At 42.3% G+C, this 17,685-nt stretch overlaps 1 protein-coding gene across 4 annotated transcripts in view; it reads right to left on the bottom strand.

Annotated features, from left to right (window-relative positions):
* Window positions 1-17,685, bottom strand: part of LOC111160475 (tetratricopeptide repeat domain 13) — a 76,430-nt gene that overhangs the window by 43,783 nt on the left and 14,962 nt on the right. For 2 of the 4 annotated variants that reach the window (XM_022523613.1, XM_022523614.1), the window contains exons 2-4: window positions 15,443-15,537; window positions 11,562-11,637; window positions 8,192-8,262 (exon numbers count right to left, since the gene is read on the bottom strand). In XM_022523613.1, the coding sequence (XP_022379321.1) occupies window positions 8,192-8,262; window positions 11,562-11,637; window positions 15,443-15,537 (242 nt within the window). Of the gene's footprint in view, window positions 1-8,191; window positions 8,263-11,561; window positions 11,638-14,330; window positions 14,361-15,442; window positions 15,538-17,685 lie in introns of those variants that run through there. The other 2 variants (XM_022523615.1, XM_022523616.1) reach the window with 2 other exon arrangements.

Below are 17,685 nucleotides of genomic sequence, written 5' to 3'. Positions count from 1 at the left end.
AACAGTAATTTTCTGTTGGGAGTGAGATTGCTAGATGTGTTCCCATTCTACTCACTACACTGCTGTATGCCTTTTCACGGCTTAAAACAAACATGCATACATTCATAATCAGAAAAAAGATGTTTTAAGTAATACGCACCATAGAAAAGAAATTGTAGTACAAATAAAAATTTTATCCAAATAAGTAGTTGGAATATTTATTATAAATTACGGAAAATTTAGAAAATGAAGAAAAGCACAAAAAAGAAGGTAAAGGGCAACTAACCATTCTGCCATGCAGAGATAACACTTAAAAACATTTTAAATATCCTTCCTGGCTTGGGGGGAAAAAAAAGGCAGAGGAAGTCGTTTGGAGGGAGAGGGATACGGGTACAGAGGGAGAGGAGCAGGAAAAACAGCGACCCGATCACGAAATAAAGTGAAGACTGACTTCATGTGTTTCCATAGCAGTAGCGCCTGCCAGGAGACAGAAGAGTGCCCGGAAGCCCCTGGTCCAGGCTGGGGCAGGGGGCAGTGAGCCCACACGGCTCTTCCCCTGTGAAGACATTCTCTAGTGAGGGGAACACCTCCTCTCAGATTTGTAATGTCTCAAAATAGACTACCTAAGAAGCTTTCCTCCTAAAACGAAAAAAAAAATTATGATGACCAAGGGGTAAATCGGGAAACAGTGTACCTAATAAACCTAAATAAACAGTTCTTCTACTGAAGGGGCATTTACATACACCCCATGGCCAGAGCCAGCCACTAGGTGGGGGAGGGTCATCCTCATCTCCCCATCGACACGCCTACACAGGAGATCCCAGCAGTCTCCCCTCTCAATACACCTGCTGCCTCTCCCCCTCCCAGTGCACTGCCCTACTGGACTCCTCCCTCGCCCACTTATGCTACTGCAACCATCTTAACCACGTTCCTGTTTCTCCCGTCCAGTCTCCAGACCCACACTAAGAGTCACCTAACACTGACATTCGATCAAGTCACCCTGGATGAATTATTCCTTGGCTCTGCAACACCTCCAACAGCCCCATTCAAACACGTGTTTACTCTAACCCACGGTAAAACTCGTTTTACGTTGTAACACAGTACACACACATATATATGTACATAACGCACGCACGCACACACACACACACATCAGGAACACTAAGTCAAGCCTAGTCTTACTATTTACACGGCAACCTATTTTCTATTCTAGTGTATTTCACTTTTTGAAAAGCACTAGTCTTCACTTGCCAATCAATTGCAACTCACAATTGGAAAAACAATGAGGTTACATCTAAATGCTTTTGTAGAAAATACTGATCATTTTCCTGCCTTACGGTTGCATCTCATCTCCTTCCACTTTCCACCCATACTTCATTCTCTACAAGTCAGCACTACTTCACAGCTCTCTGGACACAACATGCTCTCCCCAGCTCAGGGCACAGCCCACCTGCCTAGAACATCCACCTGCGGCCTCAGCTCCAACACTACCTCTCCTGTGACTCCTTTCAGACACCCCTGGAAGGTAAATAGGCCTCGGTTCCTAGTGTATGTTGTACAGACATTAGTCACTCAGTCAACAAATATTTACTTAGGGTCAGTTATTACCATGTCCGGTTCCACATGCTAGAAATACTATAGTAAGCAAAAACAAGACAGAAGGCAAGACTCTTGTCTTCTTGGAGCACAGCCAGAGAATCACAAATACAAATGCAAAGTTAACATCTGCGGTAAGTGCTGTAGTGGTAAATGGTGCCTTTGGAAAATGGCATAAAGATTAGACACGGTTAGGAGGGCTTCTCTGAGAAGTACCCGGGCTCAACTGTGTCGCGGGTGAGGGAAGCTCAGAGCAGCTGGTCCAGGCAGAGGAGGCCCAAGACAAACAGGGAGCATAGGATCTGCTCTAAGACAAGGCTGGAGAGGTAGGCAGGGACCTTAGTAAGGATTTTACTCTTTAACCTAAAAGCAACAGCAAGGTGTGTGTGTGTTCAAAGTGCCCGTGAATGGATGGCATGCGTGTGTGTCTGTGGAGGGTATGAAGTGATACGGCAGTTAACAGAGCTGTGCCAGTCACCTGGTAGCTAACAGTGGCCTGGCTGGGATTTGAACCAAGCCAGGAGAAGTGGATGGACACCAGAGGTACTTGGAAGGTGTCCGGATGGAGGGGATGCTGAAGGAAGTAGCACACAGATGTGCAGAGCAGGGGACTCATGTGCGCCGCGGAGAGCGCGCCACCCACTGATGTGGGCAACTCTGGAACCGGACTTGGGATCCTCTCTCAGTTATGGTCGGGGTACGTGCAGGGATCCGGGGAGGGCACGCAGTTGAGTCGGAACCTCTTAATGCTTAATTCCTCTTAATTCCATTAAAGTAGTTCTCTTATTATTCATTATTTTGCATTTGCACACTTGTCACCCACGGGCACACAATATCGAGGCAATGTCTTGTCATGTTTGGCTCTGCGGCCTCCAGCACCGTGCCTGACTCGTTAAGTGTCATACATAACAGTTCTTAGTCAGCCACAGACACGGGCCATTTCCGAGGCGGCTGAGGAGATCTCGATGCGTGTTAAAGACTGTCAGATCGAAGTCAGCTCAGCCTGGCCTGCCCTTCTCACAGGAGAAGCAAGCAGACGACCTGGACGGAAACGACGGGTAGTCATTGGTGAAGAGCCAGATCCAGGCTTCCGTAAGGCAAAGCTGTATGACGGCGTGCCCCAGGGGTGCCTTCACTTTGCTGTACAAAATGTTAAACCTTTAGGAAACAGCCATTCACAACTTTGCAACAGTCAAAATATCTGAACACTGACAACTTCCTGTGCTCAGCCATCATCATTTCGGCTCAGGGGGTTCTACGTGTGGCCCGCCCCCCGGCCGAGAGCCTACCGCGACCCTACAGTGGCCTCCCGATCCCCCCACGTGGTCTCATCATGACCACAGCAGCGCCTTTCCATTCTGCCAGCGACAGATAAGTCGCATCAACCAGGAAAAGAAATAAAATCTATCATTTAACAACAACGGTAATGATACGTCCTTTCTGTGCTGCTGAAAAAAAGTTCTCAAAAGAAAGAATAAATTGAATAAGAAAACCTAAATCAGAGAAGGATCTGTAAAGGATTGCTGTGGTTGTTATCTCAGTCGTAATCTAGTGGTAAGGGTTCCTAAATGTAGATGGTGGATTTTATTACTTTCCTTGATTGATACAGCTTTATTACTTTATTTTATCTGTCATCAGCTTTGGATGTTAACAAGAAGTCAAAACTCTTTATGAAATGTCATAATGAACTATACTTTCAAATAAAATCCAATGTCTATTTCTAAAAGCAAATTGGGCTCAGAATATCCATTTTTCAAAAATATTTTTTGAGTATATAAGTCTAACAATATTTACATTTTATCAAGTGTTCAGAAATTTTTTCAATATTGTAATTTTTTTTTTTTTTTTAGTGTTCCAAGATTCATTGTTTATGCACCACACCCAGTGCTCAGAATTTTAAATGATTTAAATGAAAACTAGTATTTCAATTTTCCAATCTTACTTACTTTATGCAAATGCAAAATCATGGTATAATACGACAGTTACCTTACTGGAGTCATGTTCACTTAGATGTCTCAATTCCCAAGACATCGATCTTTTTACATCTAAAAAGGTCTCATTTACTGTCCTCATTATACCATTTACACAGTGACTTAAATTTTACAAATATTTCTTTTTCGACCAGCAAGGCTGGCTTTTTGATTAAAATTCAAAAGTCACTGAATCGAAGACAATCGAACTCAAGCGAGCCCCTGCATAGCACTGGCAATGAGGAGTCAGGTTTGCCCAACTGGCAGACCCATGCACCTAATTACAAGAAGGATGTTTACAGATCATATGCAGAGGCAAGTTCACATTTTGTCTGCTGATGTAAAATAATAAACACTTTTATGAATTCAGTTCTACCCAAATCAGATGAGCTCAAGGTCCACAATTAATAACAAAGGCCTCAGTCAATTTTTGCAGCACTAATGTTACCAAGCCCTGTCTGGGGACCAAAGAAGCATGGCAGCTGGGGAATATTGCACTTTCCCAGAGCACCGTCATCACTGCACGGACACCAGAGGAAGGACAGTGATGTACAGACAACACGAATGCACAAGCTTTTCAGTCACAAGTTTTCAGTGCCGTCTGACACATCTATTACGCTTTGAAGCTGTGTTCAGTGAGAAACCCTGAGGAGCATTTCTGTTTCCTTTATAGATGTACCGCATATCCCGTAGTTAAATAACTACTCAAACACAGCTCACAACAGCTGAGACCGGGGATATATCGTCTGAGTTTGCTTCTCGTGGTATAGCTAAGACAAAAGGAAGGTTTCAGAGCTTTATAGCAGAAGGTCATTCTGGGATTCTAGGCAGCCCTCACGCACAGATCCCAGTCACACTAAACGATGTTAGAAAATGGTGACTCTCATACAAGCCAAGCCCTCATGGTCCCAATGGTTTCCAGCTTCCTGTGAATGGAACCAGAGTCCACGCTCTGCTGCGGCTGCTGGAGCTCCTGGGCTGTCCGAAAGATAAGTTTTATCAAGCATATGTGAACTCAGAAACCCTGAAAAATGTGTGTACCAGGGGCTGCCACTGCAGAGCTGCTAGAGGCCGCCGGCTGGCTTACAGATCGAGAGTGTCAGCAGGTGTGGCCCCACAAGCAACAGGAGGACACCCGGCGGCGGGTTCTGCAGTGGTACTCGGGCCAGTCCTAGGACGAAGAGGGCAAGGCTGCAGGGTGATAGCAAACTGCCCTCCTGAACCTGGGCCATGGAAAAGCAATGCTGGGACAAAAACCTATGTCATTACCGCAAGAAAGAGTTCCACTGCATTTGCCCATGAAAGAAAAGGAAGGGCAGTCAGATGTAAAGAAGTCTCGTGCTTTTGAAATATAACCTGAAGAGACTGACTTCTGCAAAATCTGATTCACGGTACGAAAAGAAGTTTTGGTCAACTGGGGAAAGAGCACTAATTCTTCAGACACCTGCTACCCCCTACTTGTGCAGTTTCTTGATGAGATCGGCTATCAAGAATTCGACAAAAATGGAAAGCTCTTAAATAGGAATCATGTGCGTCACTTTCAAACATAAAGCCTCAGTCCTGGAAAAACAGGACTGAGTTTCTTATTAAAATTTTTGAACAGGGGCACCTGGTGGCTCAGTCAGTTAAGCGTCTGCCTTCAGCTCAGGGTGTGATCCTGGGGTCCTGGGATCGAGTCCCGCATTGGGCTCCTCGCTCAGCAGGAATCTGCTTCTCCCTCTTCCTCTGCCCTTCCCCCTATTCGTGTTCTCGCTTATCAAATAGACAAATAAATAAAAATCTAAAAAATTAAAAAAAATTTTTTTAAAGATTTTATTTATTTATTTGACAGACAGAGATCACAAGTAGGCAGAGAGGCAGACAGATAGAGAGAGAGGTGGAAGCAGGCTCCCTGCAGAGCACAGAGCCCGATGTGGGGCTCAATCCCAGGACACTGGGACCATGACCTGAGCCGAAGGCAGAGGCTTTAACCCACTGAGCCACCCAGGTGCCCCTAAAAAATTAAATTTTTAAAAAATATTTTATTTAATTTATTTGACAGAGAGAGAGAGATCACAAGTAGGCAGAGAGGCAGGCAGAGAGAGAGAGGGAAGCAGGCTCCCTGCTGAGCAGAGAGCCCAATGCGGGGCTCGATCCCAGGACCCTGGGATCGTGACCTGAGCTGAAGGCAAAAGCTTAACCCTCTGAGCCACCCAGGTGCCCCTAAAAAATTAAATTTTTTGAAAAGAATTTTAGTGTATTTTATCAATCTTTATTATATATAATATATACAGTTATATAACACAAAGAAAATGTGACAAATTTTCACTGAGCTCCATCCAGATGCCTCCAAATTTGGTCCTGTGTTTACTCCCAAGGGTGATGCAAACAGGATTATCTACCTGTGTCATGATGTGGAAAAGGCTGCGAAGTACCAAAATAAAAGGAGAGAAGACAGAAATCTAAGAAAAGCACTAGCAGGACAGAAAAAGGCACTCTTGTTTCTTCATCAAAATATGTTATAAGTGGTCGCCCAGTCTGTCTTCCGTGGGCCGGAAGTATGTGAACTTCGGCTGCTCCCCATCCTCTGCTCCTGCCCTGTCAACAGCTTACATCAGCAGAAAAGGAGTCCCACCTTATAAACCGCACCTTCTCAAAGAGAAATTTCCCACTTGAAAGCAACCCATTATATTGCAGACTGATGAACATGATCTATCAAATTTCAATATTAAGACCTTTTCTTGGCACAAAGAGAGAAATTCTGCCCTACTTTCTGAATGCAGTTGCAAGAGAAAGAAGTTTTACAACAGTAAATGGACAACACGAGGGACAGTACAGAGCCATTAAAAGCATAAGATTAGAAATACTGAGAAAAATTTACAGTATAAACTTCAGTGGAAAAGTAATACAAAATAGTAGACATTCAAATTATGAAGCACAAATGCATACTTTGAAAAGGTCATAAGCCAAAAACTTCAATAATGGTAGAGTGGCAGAATTAGGAAATTTTTTATGTAGAGTTCTTTCTTTAACATTGTTATATTGCCTTCAACTGCAACAATAATATTTTTTAAAAAGTTGAATGCATTGATAATAGACTGGCAAGTTCTCATCATTTTCTGCTATTAGTTGCCATACATTAACCAACATTTCTCCTATAAATGTACCAAAACCTCCCTGTCAAACCAGGGCCAAGTGTTAATTGTGTGAAGTGCTTGCTTACCTTTTTAAGTGCTGCAATGCCTACCAGAAAGATGATTTGTAAAACTACTAAGAATCTACCCTTCATGCTTTAAATACCGCTGAAGACTGTCATTCCATACAAGCACTCGAACACACAACTGTTTGGATCTGGGGACTTTGAAGTCATCCCTAAAACTATCTCTGTGACTTTTTTGGGGGAACGAAGACAGAATTATCAATATAATTAATTCCATGTTTAAAGAAGAAAAAAAGTAGAGCAGGAATTTCAAAATTAATATTTTAAAATGAATTTCACCTGCTGGATTGTAAATTATCTGTTTGTTCTATGAACAGGAGTGTGCTAGAATGGTGCTTTGAGGAGCTAAAATTAACTGAGCACTTATTATGTGCCAGGCACTAGGTACTAAGGACTTTATAGAATATCTCATTTAAACCTAACAAGAGGGGTGCCTGGGTGGCTCAGTGGGTTAAAGCCTCTGCCTTTGGCCCAGGGTCATGATCTCAGGGTCCTGGGATCGAGCTCCGCATCAGGCTCTCTGCTTGGCAGGGAGCCTGCTTCTCCCTCTCTCTCTGCCTGCCTCTCTGCCTGCTTGTGATCTCTGTCAAATAAATAAATAAAATCTTTAAAATTAAAAAAAAAAAAAAACCTAACAAGAATAGTTTTGGAGGTTATGGTTATTATCTCCATGAGCCAGGAGGTAAAATAACTTGCTAACAACCAGCACGGGGGATTAGAACATGGGTATCTTCAACTCTAAAGGTCACATTTCTTCACTGTAGTCTACTGTACAGACTTATCGACAATGTATCGATAATGGTCCACTCCACAAGAACACAGCTAAATAAAGATAAGGGGTATAAGGCCAACAATGTTAGGCTGCATTACAGGTCTCCCTTGCAACTCTTAGACCTTTGTTCAAGCCTTTTATCTTAACTTATGCATTTTTAAAGCAGCCATCCATCAGGAAAGGGTCAGTACTTCTGCTGAAGAGTCCCACAGTTATACTTTGGTGAGAAACAAATCCATGAGCGGAACCATGCAGATCAGCTCCTGCACAGAAAGTAAACATACGGACGTCCAAGAACTTCCAGCATCCACGTCTTATGGGAGATAGCATGGCAGAGAGGAAAGTGAACGAAGGTAGTTTTTGTTTTTTTTCTTTTAAACTGCACTTGCATCCCCTGTCTTCCAGCTGATGGGGGCGGGGGTGGAGACAGTGAGCAAACTGCCTTATCTCCTTTGATCTCATTTTCCTCATTTAAAATAAAGTTAATACTGCAAAGATTAAATGAGAGCACCATTTCAAGGCCTGCACCAACAAAATGCTCAGGCAGGGCCGATTTCCTTTACCCTCTTATATGATCCTAAAAGCAATATATTCTTGCAGACTCTAGCTACGCATATGTCTGTATTTCTGTCGTAACCATCAACTTGAAATTTCATAATTAAGAAGAAAAATTACCTGAAGCATTGTTGAAAAATGTCTTATCGCTTCATCATAGAGTCCACTGCCAATCAACACGTAGGCAATAGCTACGAAACAAAATACAAAAATATGAAAGGAAAGAATGAAGGCTCTCCGAGCAGAATCAGTAAATAAATTCTTTGCTGAGTCCTAACAGGCAGCTCTGAGGACCAGAAGCAGTTAAAGAAAACCGGGAAGTTAATAAGATGTACTTGAATGCTTCCACCACTTGCCACCTGCTATCAGTCTTCCAGTGCTCTCAAGAATTAAATTATTAAAGCCATCTATAAAACATCACCTACAAGAAGTAATTATCTTTTTCTGGGTCCATCGCTCACTTTCAAATACAAATAACCTTTGTGATGTTTCCTGTTGATCTATCCGAAGAGCTAGTGAGGAGCCTGAGTAAGTCCAGAACATGGCAATGTGATTTTACTGCGACAGTTCCAAGAAATACCCACACAGCACCACAGATCTCAGCCTCTGGGGGTGCTGAACTTACTGCCAGTACCGAGTTACAAAAGCTGAGGCTCAAATTAATATATATGAAGAGAATGTGTAATTCACACCAGCGCAATCCAATAGTGGTCTTTTTCCTACCTCTTCTGTTCAAAATATAGTCAAACACTACTCAAAGTATACACTAAAGATGAATACACAGTTTCTGATCAAATGGGGTCAGTAATTGGTATTTTGAAATTCGAGCCATGACAACCTCTTAAAACACAGCAATGGGTGAACTAAATTTTTTCATCTGTCCAAAACGCAATAAATTATTGGCAGTCCAGATTACATTCCATCTACATTACATTCTTATATTATTGGTAGTCTAGATGACATTTCATATATAAAATTTACCCTTACTCCTTAAATCCCCAAATATCCCCCAAAAAACTGTATTCCTCACTCAACACAATACTATTTTGATCACATTTCTTCTCAAAAAAAGCCTTTATCCCAAAACTCCAGTCCTAGAACCTAAGAGGTGTTCAAGGGGACAGACAACTAAAACTTTTACTGGTGTGAAGAGATGAAATTCCTGAGAGTGAAAAGGAGTAAAAACATTCCACGCAGAAAGAGACTTAGAGTGTCCCCATAACTAACCTGAGAAAAATAAACTTCAGAAGCACTGAATGTCATAATAAGACAACAGCTTTGGGGGCATTCTTCAAAATAAAGAGGGCTGGTTTTGTCACAATTTGTTTAAAAAGATAAAATTAAGGTCAAATTCATATTTGGAATGATACAAATGGATCCCATTCAGATGCCTCAGAGAACAAGAAGAGCAGAGACACTTCTGTTGGGGGACCAGGAACACGAGCAGTAAAAATAAGTGTGACACGTATGTGCATGGCACTCTGTCCATTTCCATGTAGTAATGATTGCAGGGAGGCAGGTACAGTTCTTATCCCCATTCAGAGACAAGCAGATGAAGCACAGTACAGCTGAACATGACTGAAGGCAATGAGGGGAGACAAAGGACCCAGGCTGCCAGCTCTGGGACCTCCCCTAACACACTCCCCTGAAATAAATCAAGGCTGTACCAAAACTGCTGTGTGCTGGGCTAGATGGCAAAAACGGTTTGAATTTCTGGATGATCACATGAACAGGGATGGAAACGCAGACGTGTCCTTCTTTGAAGGCAGGAAGATGGCCACCTCTCAGAAAGCCAGGATCTGGGCTCGGGTTCTGGCTCTGCTACCCGCCAGCAGTGTGATCATGGTGACCTCAACCACTTCTCACCTCTTTCTGGGTTTTGCTTAACAAGCCTCTAGGACATCTTCTTACATTCCTTTCAGATCTGAAGTTTTAGAATTTTCCTAGCTCTCCTCCCATAATCAGTATAAATATCTACTGAACAAATGAATAAGTGACCCATAAAAACGAATATAGTTTTAGGGGATAAATATTACTGTTCTTAGGAACATGTTTAAATTGTTCTCCATGGCTAGGCTGTTGAAGTCCGCTTAAATAAAACCAAATGCACCTTTCAAATCTTTATCTAAAAGTAAACACTTTTTCGAGAAAAACCCAAAAGTATCCATTAAAAAAAAAAAATCCAAATCTTGCAAAACTATAAAATAGCTATTAGGATCTAAATTTTGTTGTGGCAGTCCAAACATAAAGCAAGCACTGGAATTCTCACAGAAATCATTACTATCCAGCAATTCCATATCTCCTGGCAACGGGTAAATTGACAGAAGCTGCTCTTCCAAGGAAAAAATATTGCGATATGGAAGATCCTAAGGCAGCTTAGGGCCTAGAGGTCTAGCAGGATTAGTCTCAGAGCACAGAACAGGCCTGGCACATCCTGGGCTCTTAATTCAGGACTTAAAAAATGAAGATGCTGACCAGAACCCAGGCACCTCAGCAAAGACAAATCTGATTTCTTAACAGATAATTAATTCTCAGAGCCTACTCAAAGAACATCACCAAAAATTGATTAATACTTTCAAAATAGTCAACTCTTAATCATCTGCACTAACAGAGCAAAGGAGCCAATACAAGAAGTGCTCAGTTTTTGTTTTTTTTTTTTAAGTAAGCTCTGGGTCCAGTGTGGGGCTTGAACTCATGCCCACATGATCAGAATTCGAGAGATCTACCAACTGCACCAGCCAAGCACCCTGAGATGCTCCGCCTTAATATAAAGTGCACATGGCCACAGAAAGGATAAAATAATTACATGTAAATCAGATAGAAAAGAATTTCCGAAGATGCTTCAGGCCACCAGGCAGGAGCAGTGCTTCTGTGAAGTCTGTCCCGATGCCCTGTTCAGTCCTGTATTCAATTTTGTTTTCACCCCTTCAACAGTGAGCTGACCTGACAATGGGCGGGGCACACCCAGCACATATCAGACCCTGGAGGAACCAGCCTGTTTGAAAACAGGCCCCCAGCAAGGCGAACTACAGGACCCCTCTGCGGATCTGAATGAACTCAGCCTTTCCACACCCACAGTAAAATTAACTTATACCTGGCTATTTTATTACACAGAAGATTGCAGTAGGTGTGAGTCTCCTCTGCTTTTATGTCTGTGTTGTTCCTGTTTGATGACAGCACAAGTTACCTTTAATGAATGATAAGCACGCCTAAGGACCCGTTACCATCATTGTTAACGTCCAGAGAAACACAGAGGTTCTTACTGATCATTTTCTCCAGACCCCGTATTTTCACTATTTCCTAATATACTGACATGTAACGCACCGACCCGCGCAGGGTTGAACGCCCCACCCAAGAACACACAGCTCCTGCTGGCCAGGCTCACGTCCGTGTGCTTTCTCCCCCAGCACCCTGCCTCCCTGCTTGGCACTGAATCATAAAATCTAGGCAGATGCTCCAGGCATGCCCCCTCCCCAGACTGAAATCTCACCTAGCTCTTCGTTTGTGCTCTCATTATCTGTAGCAAATGGGAATCTCTTTTGTTCTGCAATTGACTTGGCCTGGCTCTGAAAAAGAAACAGACGAACATATATTTTAGCTTATCTCAGATGAAGACAAGGTTTCGAATGAAGACCTGCATTTTTTAAAAAAATTAAAGCTCCATGGGACGTCTGGGTGGCTCAGTCGGTTAAGCGGCTGCCTTCGGCTCAGGTCATGATCCCAGCGTCCTGGGATCGAGTCCCACATTGGGCTCCTTGCTCGGCAGGGAGCCTGCTTCTCTCTCCGTCTCTGCCTGCCACTCTGTCTGCCTGTGCTCGCTCTCTCTGACAAATAAATAAATAAAATCTTAAAAAAAAAATTAAAGCTCCATTGGATTGATATGGAAAAAAAGATTCACTTTAATAAATACCAATCGTGTACTTCATAGCTATGTGTACCACATAGCTTGTGGTGTGACTGATGTGTCTCCTCCCCTAGCATTAGTGGATCTGTTTCTTTTTTTGACTTTTTTTTTACTTGAGAGAAGGAAAGACAGAGCAGGAGTTGGGGGAGGTGTGGTAGAGGGGGAGGGAGAGGGACAGAGAAACTTAAGCAGACTCCGTGCTGAGCGCAGAGCCCGAAGCAGGGCTCAGTCCCATGACGCTGAGATCCTGACCTGAGCAGAAACCAGGAGTCAGGCGCTTCACCGAATGAGCCACCCAGGCGCCCCAGTGGTTCTGTTTCTAAGAACGAGTTTCTTTTCACTTCCACGGGGATTCATCCTGCTGGCTGCCTCATGATCCCTCCATGTTTGCAGAAACTATTTAGTGACCTCGATCATGTTGCAAAGATCCCATTCTAGCCATCAGTCCTCCCATGAGGCTGGATGACAGAACGCTGCTTTTTAAACTAAACATATTTTAGAAAGAAGAGCTACAAGTTGTACAGAGATGATGCCAGCAAAGGACCAACAGAATCTGACCAAGAAACAAGCCGTTCTAGTGAAAAAGCGCAGCAGATGAAGAACACCTCCCTCCTACTGAAGGCAGTAAATCTGCCTCCGAAGAAATTATACAGACATACACACATTTGGCAGGAAAGCTAAAACAAGAGTGGAAACCGGGGGAAAGCGAAGTAAGTAAGTTCCCTTAGGAACTGGAGTGATGTTATAGGCAGGACTGGTCTACTGTATGTAATGATGGCTCCGCAGTGTTTCGGAGACAAATCATGTTTGGTACAACAGCTGTCCCTTCACTGGAAGATTCAGCTGTTGATGCTAACTTGTGATGTGCGTAGTTACAGGGCACATGTTAACGTGATTCCTCCACACCAGATTCGCCTAAGACATGATTAAAACTTGTACACACACAAGAGACAGCAAAAACTAAGACAGAGAGAGACTGAAGATTTGTGGCTTTTGGCAAAACCACAGGATTAGAACCCAGTGACATCCCGATTAACCGAGTTCCTCTTTTTAAAAATGCATAGTATAGACACCTACAGGCATAGATTAGCCAAATAATTTTACATGAGCTGCTCTTCCAACTACTGTATGTGCTATTCAGCTAACGACTGGTGTTTATTAGCAGTAATGAATTGTGCCCCTTGGGCTTCACGGAGTCAAATAACAGTAACAAGGCATTTCCATTTAAACACCTGTACTCTCAAAATCTAGCCTATGTTCAGATACAGTGTGGTGTTTAGTACGCCTATAAAACGGGTCAAGACGAAATCAGAGAGGGAGGCAAAGCATAAGAGACTCTTAACTATAGGAAACAAACTGAGGTTGCTGGAGGGGAGGAGGGGGATGGGACACATGATGTAATGAGCATTGGGTGTTGTTTGCAACTGATGAATCACTGAACTCTACATCCGAAACTAATAATACACTACATGTTAATTCATTGAATTTAAATTAAAAAAATAAGTAGGTTAAACAGGTCAAGAAAAAGCTACCTCTGGGGTTAGAACACAAGTTAAAGCCTATAGGCCAGAAGGGCATCCCATGTCAGCAGAATGCTCACTTCACCCCATTCAGGACCCCAGACAAAATGAAACATCTGAAAATTCTACCGGCAGATTAACAACATGTGAAGACATCACAGTGCATACTTCCAGGTGTGACCAGACATGAGACTTTCCTCTTTGTCAGATGGTCACAGATAAGCACACAGAGGTAAAAGATTTTCTTGCTTAATAAATGGCTTAAGAGATCAGAAAAGGAGTCTATGAATAATGCTTTTAGTGCTTAAAAAAAATCCAGTATTCAAGGAGAGTCGCCCATTTGCCAAACCTTTGTGCAGAAAGATATGTGAAGACAGCACAAATGAAATCCCATAAAAAGGAATCATTTACCAAACAACAATATCAAGAATATACTGGGGAGCCTATCTGAGCTAAGTGCTTTTATTTTATTAGAAATAAAACCTGACAGAAGTGGGCAGGAAAGTATAGTATGGACAAACTGACTTCTTGATCAGAATCTTTCCCACTTCTGACACCAAATCTACCGCTACCCTCCAGGGACAGTGGTAAGAAGCTGTGACCAAGGAAGTTTCTGCACACAGCCCGACTTCCCTGGGTGACTAACTCCAACCCAACCATCAGGTCCCTGCTTATGTTTCCATTACTGAAAACTGTCCTACCTGCTCCCCCTAATTTAAGGGAGATTATGTCGACCTTTTGTGTCTACTTTTGTGTAATTATTGGGTTAGTGCCTAGGAGTTGCGAGCATAGGGACTGAGGCTAGCTGGCTCACTGTGGTATTCCCAGTACTTACTTAGCACAACGCCTGGCACATAATAGGTGCAAAATAAATATCTGGAGAATTAATGAAGAAATGAATAGTCGGACTCCCATATTTCCAACCTAGGGAAAATGAAAGGCCAAGATTGATGAGCTTTCTCCCATAGGTTACTGGCTAGTGTCATCTTAAACTAGAAATGCAACACACAGAAAATATTTGAACTCCTGTCAATAAGAAGCTAGGTCCCTAATAATTCTAAGAATCTAATCATCTACTCAAGGTGGGGATTACCCAATTTCGACTTAAATGCTTTTAGTGATGGCCAACTCAGTACTTTACAGGGTAGCGCACTCTGGTTTGACACCAGTCTAACTGAAGTTTTTCCATATATTGGGTTGACTGCTAAGCAGTGAACTAGGTAAAACCTGTTGATCATTCTCTAGCTTACAATTTCTACCTGTTTTCAGTAGTTCTCACGTGCAAAGGCAAAGTTCTGTCTGGAGAAGAAAAGAGTATCTATCCTAAAGGGAAATTTTAAACGAAAGAAGCAAACAGTATCTACATGGATGTTGAAGGAAAAGGTCTGGAGAAAAAAATATGTTAGCTTTGGGCACCGAAAGAACCACTCAGCTTCACCAAATGAAGTGTGAGCCAAAAACAGGGCCTTCCACCTCAAGGCAGAGAGCCTGGAGGAGCGTATGTGCTGCCATGGCTAGGCAGAGAGAGGTGTTACACAGCTCCCAGTGCTCACCGCTGGAGTGGCGAGGTCTCCTACACAGTTTGGCTGGTACTGATAATTAAAAAACATAAAAGATTCCCACACAGGCAAAGACTGGAAAAAGAAGATACATGATACCTTCAAATACATGAGGTTTCTAGAAATAAGGTCCTGCCATGATCTCCCCCTTTATTCCTGGAACTTAAAAGTAAAAAATCTAGATCTAGAATGATCTAGAAAAATCTAGAATGATCAACCACCCAATGCATAAGTCATAATAATTCATCGAGACTAAATACCAGACGCTCCATCTTTATCTGACCCAACCAACTCCTAGTTGACAAACAGAAGTGACCTCCTCCTTTTGAAAGCAGTACCATTGTGCTGTAGTTCACAAAACCAGAAGGCATGAATGGAAGACACATACCAGAATCTTTTCAGTGTTGAGGGAAAGCAATGAGTCACAGGGTGGTGGTCCTTTGGGTTCGCAGTCTGAGTCATGGAAGTTCAAAAAGGAAGACTCTGAAAAGCAAACATTCCTGGTTATTCTCACCTTAAATGTATGGCTTTTAGGTGTCTAACCATCAATTATAATGTGAAGAATCCTCAAAACCAAACTAAGGACAAAGCAAAAAACACTAAAAGGGGCATCTTATCTTCCACTTTATAGCTGTGTAACATTCTGTGGTTTGCAAATGCCCTCACGACCAGTCATTAATAGAGTAGTTGATAAGATCCTTTTGGTAGACATCTCCTACCCCGCAGCACTTACCAGAGATTTTAAAAAATCATAAAGGGGAGACCCAAGTCGAGCCAAGGGGGATCTAACGTTAAATGATAAGTACAGGGGTGCCCAGCTGGCTCAGTTGGCTGGAACGTGCGACTCTTGATCTTGGGTTTCTAGGTTCAAGCACCATGTTAGGTATAGAGATTACTTAAAAATAAAATCTTTTTAAAAAAAATAAAGAAGGTATGTACTAAGTAAGGGGTCTAGTATCCTGAATATATAAATTATCTCCTCTGATTTCAACAAGAAAAATACAACCTAATTAAAAAGTGGGCAAAGGAAGGGTGTCTGGGTGACTCAGTGGGTTAAGCCTCTGCCTTCGGCTCAGGTCATAATCTCAGGGTCCTGGGATCGAGTCCCACATCGGGCTCTCTGCTCAGTGGGGAGCCTGCCCCCCCCGCCACCTGCTGTTCTGCCTACTTGTGATCTGTCAAATAAATAAAATCTTAAAAAAGAAAAAAGATGATCTACACCATTGTTAATTAGGGACTGCAAATCAAACAATAATGAGGTATCACTTCATGCCCACAAGGATGGCTATATTATTTTCAAAAATGGGAAATCACAAGTGTTGGCAAGGATGTAGGGAAATTAGAGCCCCTTGTGCACTGCTGATGAGGCTATAAAGAGGTTTGGCTGCTATGGAAATCAGTTTACTGGCTCATCAAAAAGTTCAACACAGAATTACCATACAGTCCCACTAGTCCATTCCCAGGAATACAACCCAGAGAACTAAAAACAGGAACTCAAACAAGGACGCGTACAGGCATCTTCATAGAAGCACTATAATAACCAGACAGTAGAAAGAGCTCAACAGATGATGGGTAAATCGTGGCATATACATCCAGAAGAATATTATTCAACCTTAAAAAGGAAGTACTACAATCATGAATTAGTGCAACACCTTACTCCTATAATAATAAACCTACATTTATACTTCAGCTCACTTATCGAATTTCACAATTGGGAGACCTCACTCCAAGCAACATCTAAAATGCTTGCCTGTTTTTGGAAATATTCAAAGGTGCAGCCCATATGAGAGTCCTTATCACTGTTTACACCCTTTGCCTCAGCAATACCATTTGTTAGAATTCAATGTAATTGCCGTATTGGATGAATTTGCCAAAAGATGGGTCGAGCATACTTATGAAACACTTTAAAATGTTTCATTTGAATTTGCGTATTTAATATTCAAATATTAAAGATAAATTTTTAAAAAGAATACTAATTCATACAATAGGAAAGAACCCCCCCCAAACACAAATAATGTGTAAGAACCTCCAAAACAAAAGTGAAAGAAGCCAGAAATAAAAGGTCACCTATTGTATGATTCCCACTGATACAAAATAACCAGAATAAGTAAATCCATAGAGACAGAATGCACATTGCTGGCTGAAGGAGGGAAGGTAGAGAAACTGCTGAGTGGGTAAAGGGGCTTACTTTGGAATGACAAAAATGTTTTGGGGTAGTTGTACAACACAGTGACTATACTCAACGCCACTGAACGGTTCGCTGGAAAACAGATAATTTTAGGTTATGTGAATTTAGTCTCAATAATTTTTTTTTAATTTATTTTTTAAGTAGGCTCCATGCCCAGATTGGGGCTTGAACTCACGATGCTGAGATCAAGCATCACATGCTCTACCAACTGAGCCAGCCAGGTGCCCCCAATAATTATTTTTAAAGATGTGATGTAACTCAGCAGCCATTAAAGAGCATCGGATTATGTTCAAGGGACCACGTGAACCGACTGAGATAAATTCTCAGTTGTGTCTGTCTTAACAACTGGAGACCAGACCTGTTACGCCAAAGCAGGCCGGGATGGTGAGCAATTACTGAAGCTGGAAGGGTTAAATTTCACAAGGCACAGGCAGGGTTTAAAA

Source organism: Enhydra lutris, unplaced genomic scaffold (genome assembly GCF_002288905.1).
Source record: "Enhydra lutris kenyoni isolate GAN:26980312 unplaced genomic scaffold, ASM228890v2 scaffoldscaffold76, whole genome shotgun sequence".
NCBI classification, from domain to species: domain Eukaryota; kingdom Metazoa; phylum Chordata; class Mammalia; order Carnivora; family Mustelidae; genus Enhydra; species Enhydra lutris.
The sequence above is the reverse complement of the archived record's forward strand: the minus strand, read 5'-3'. Positions and strand labels throughout refer to the sequence as shown.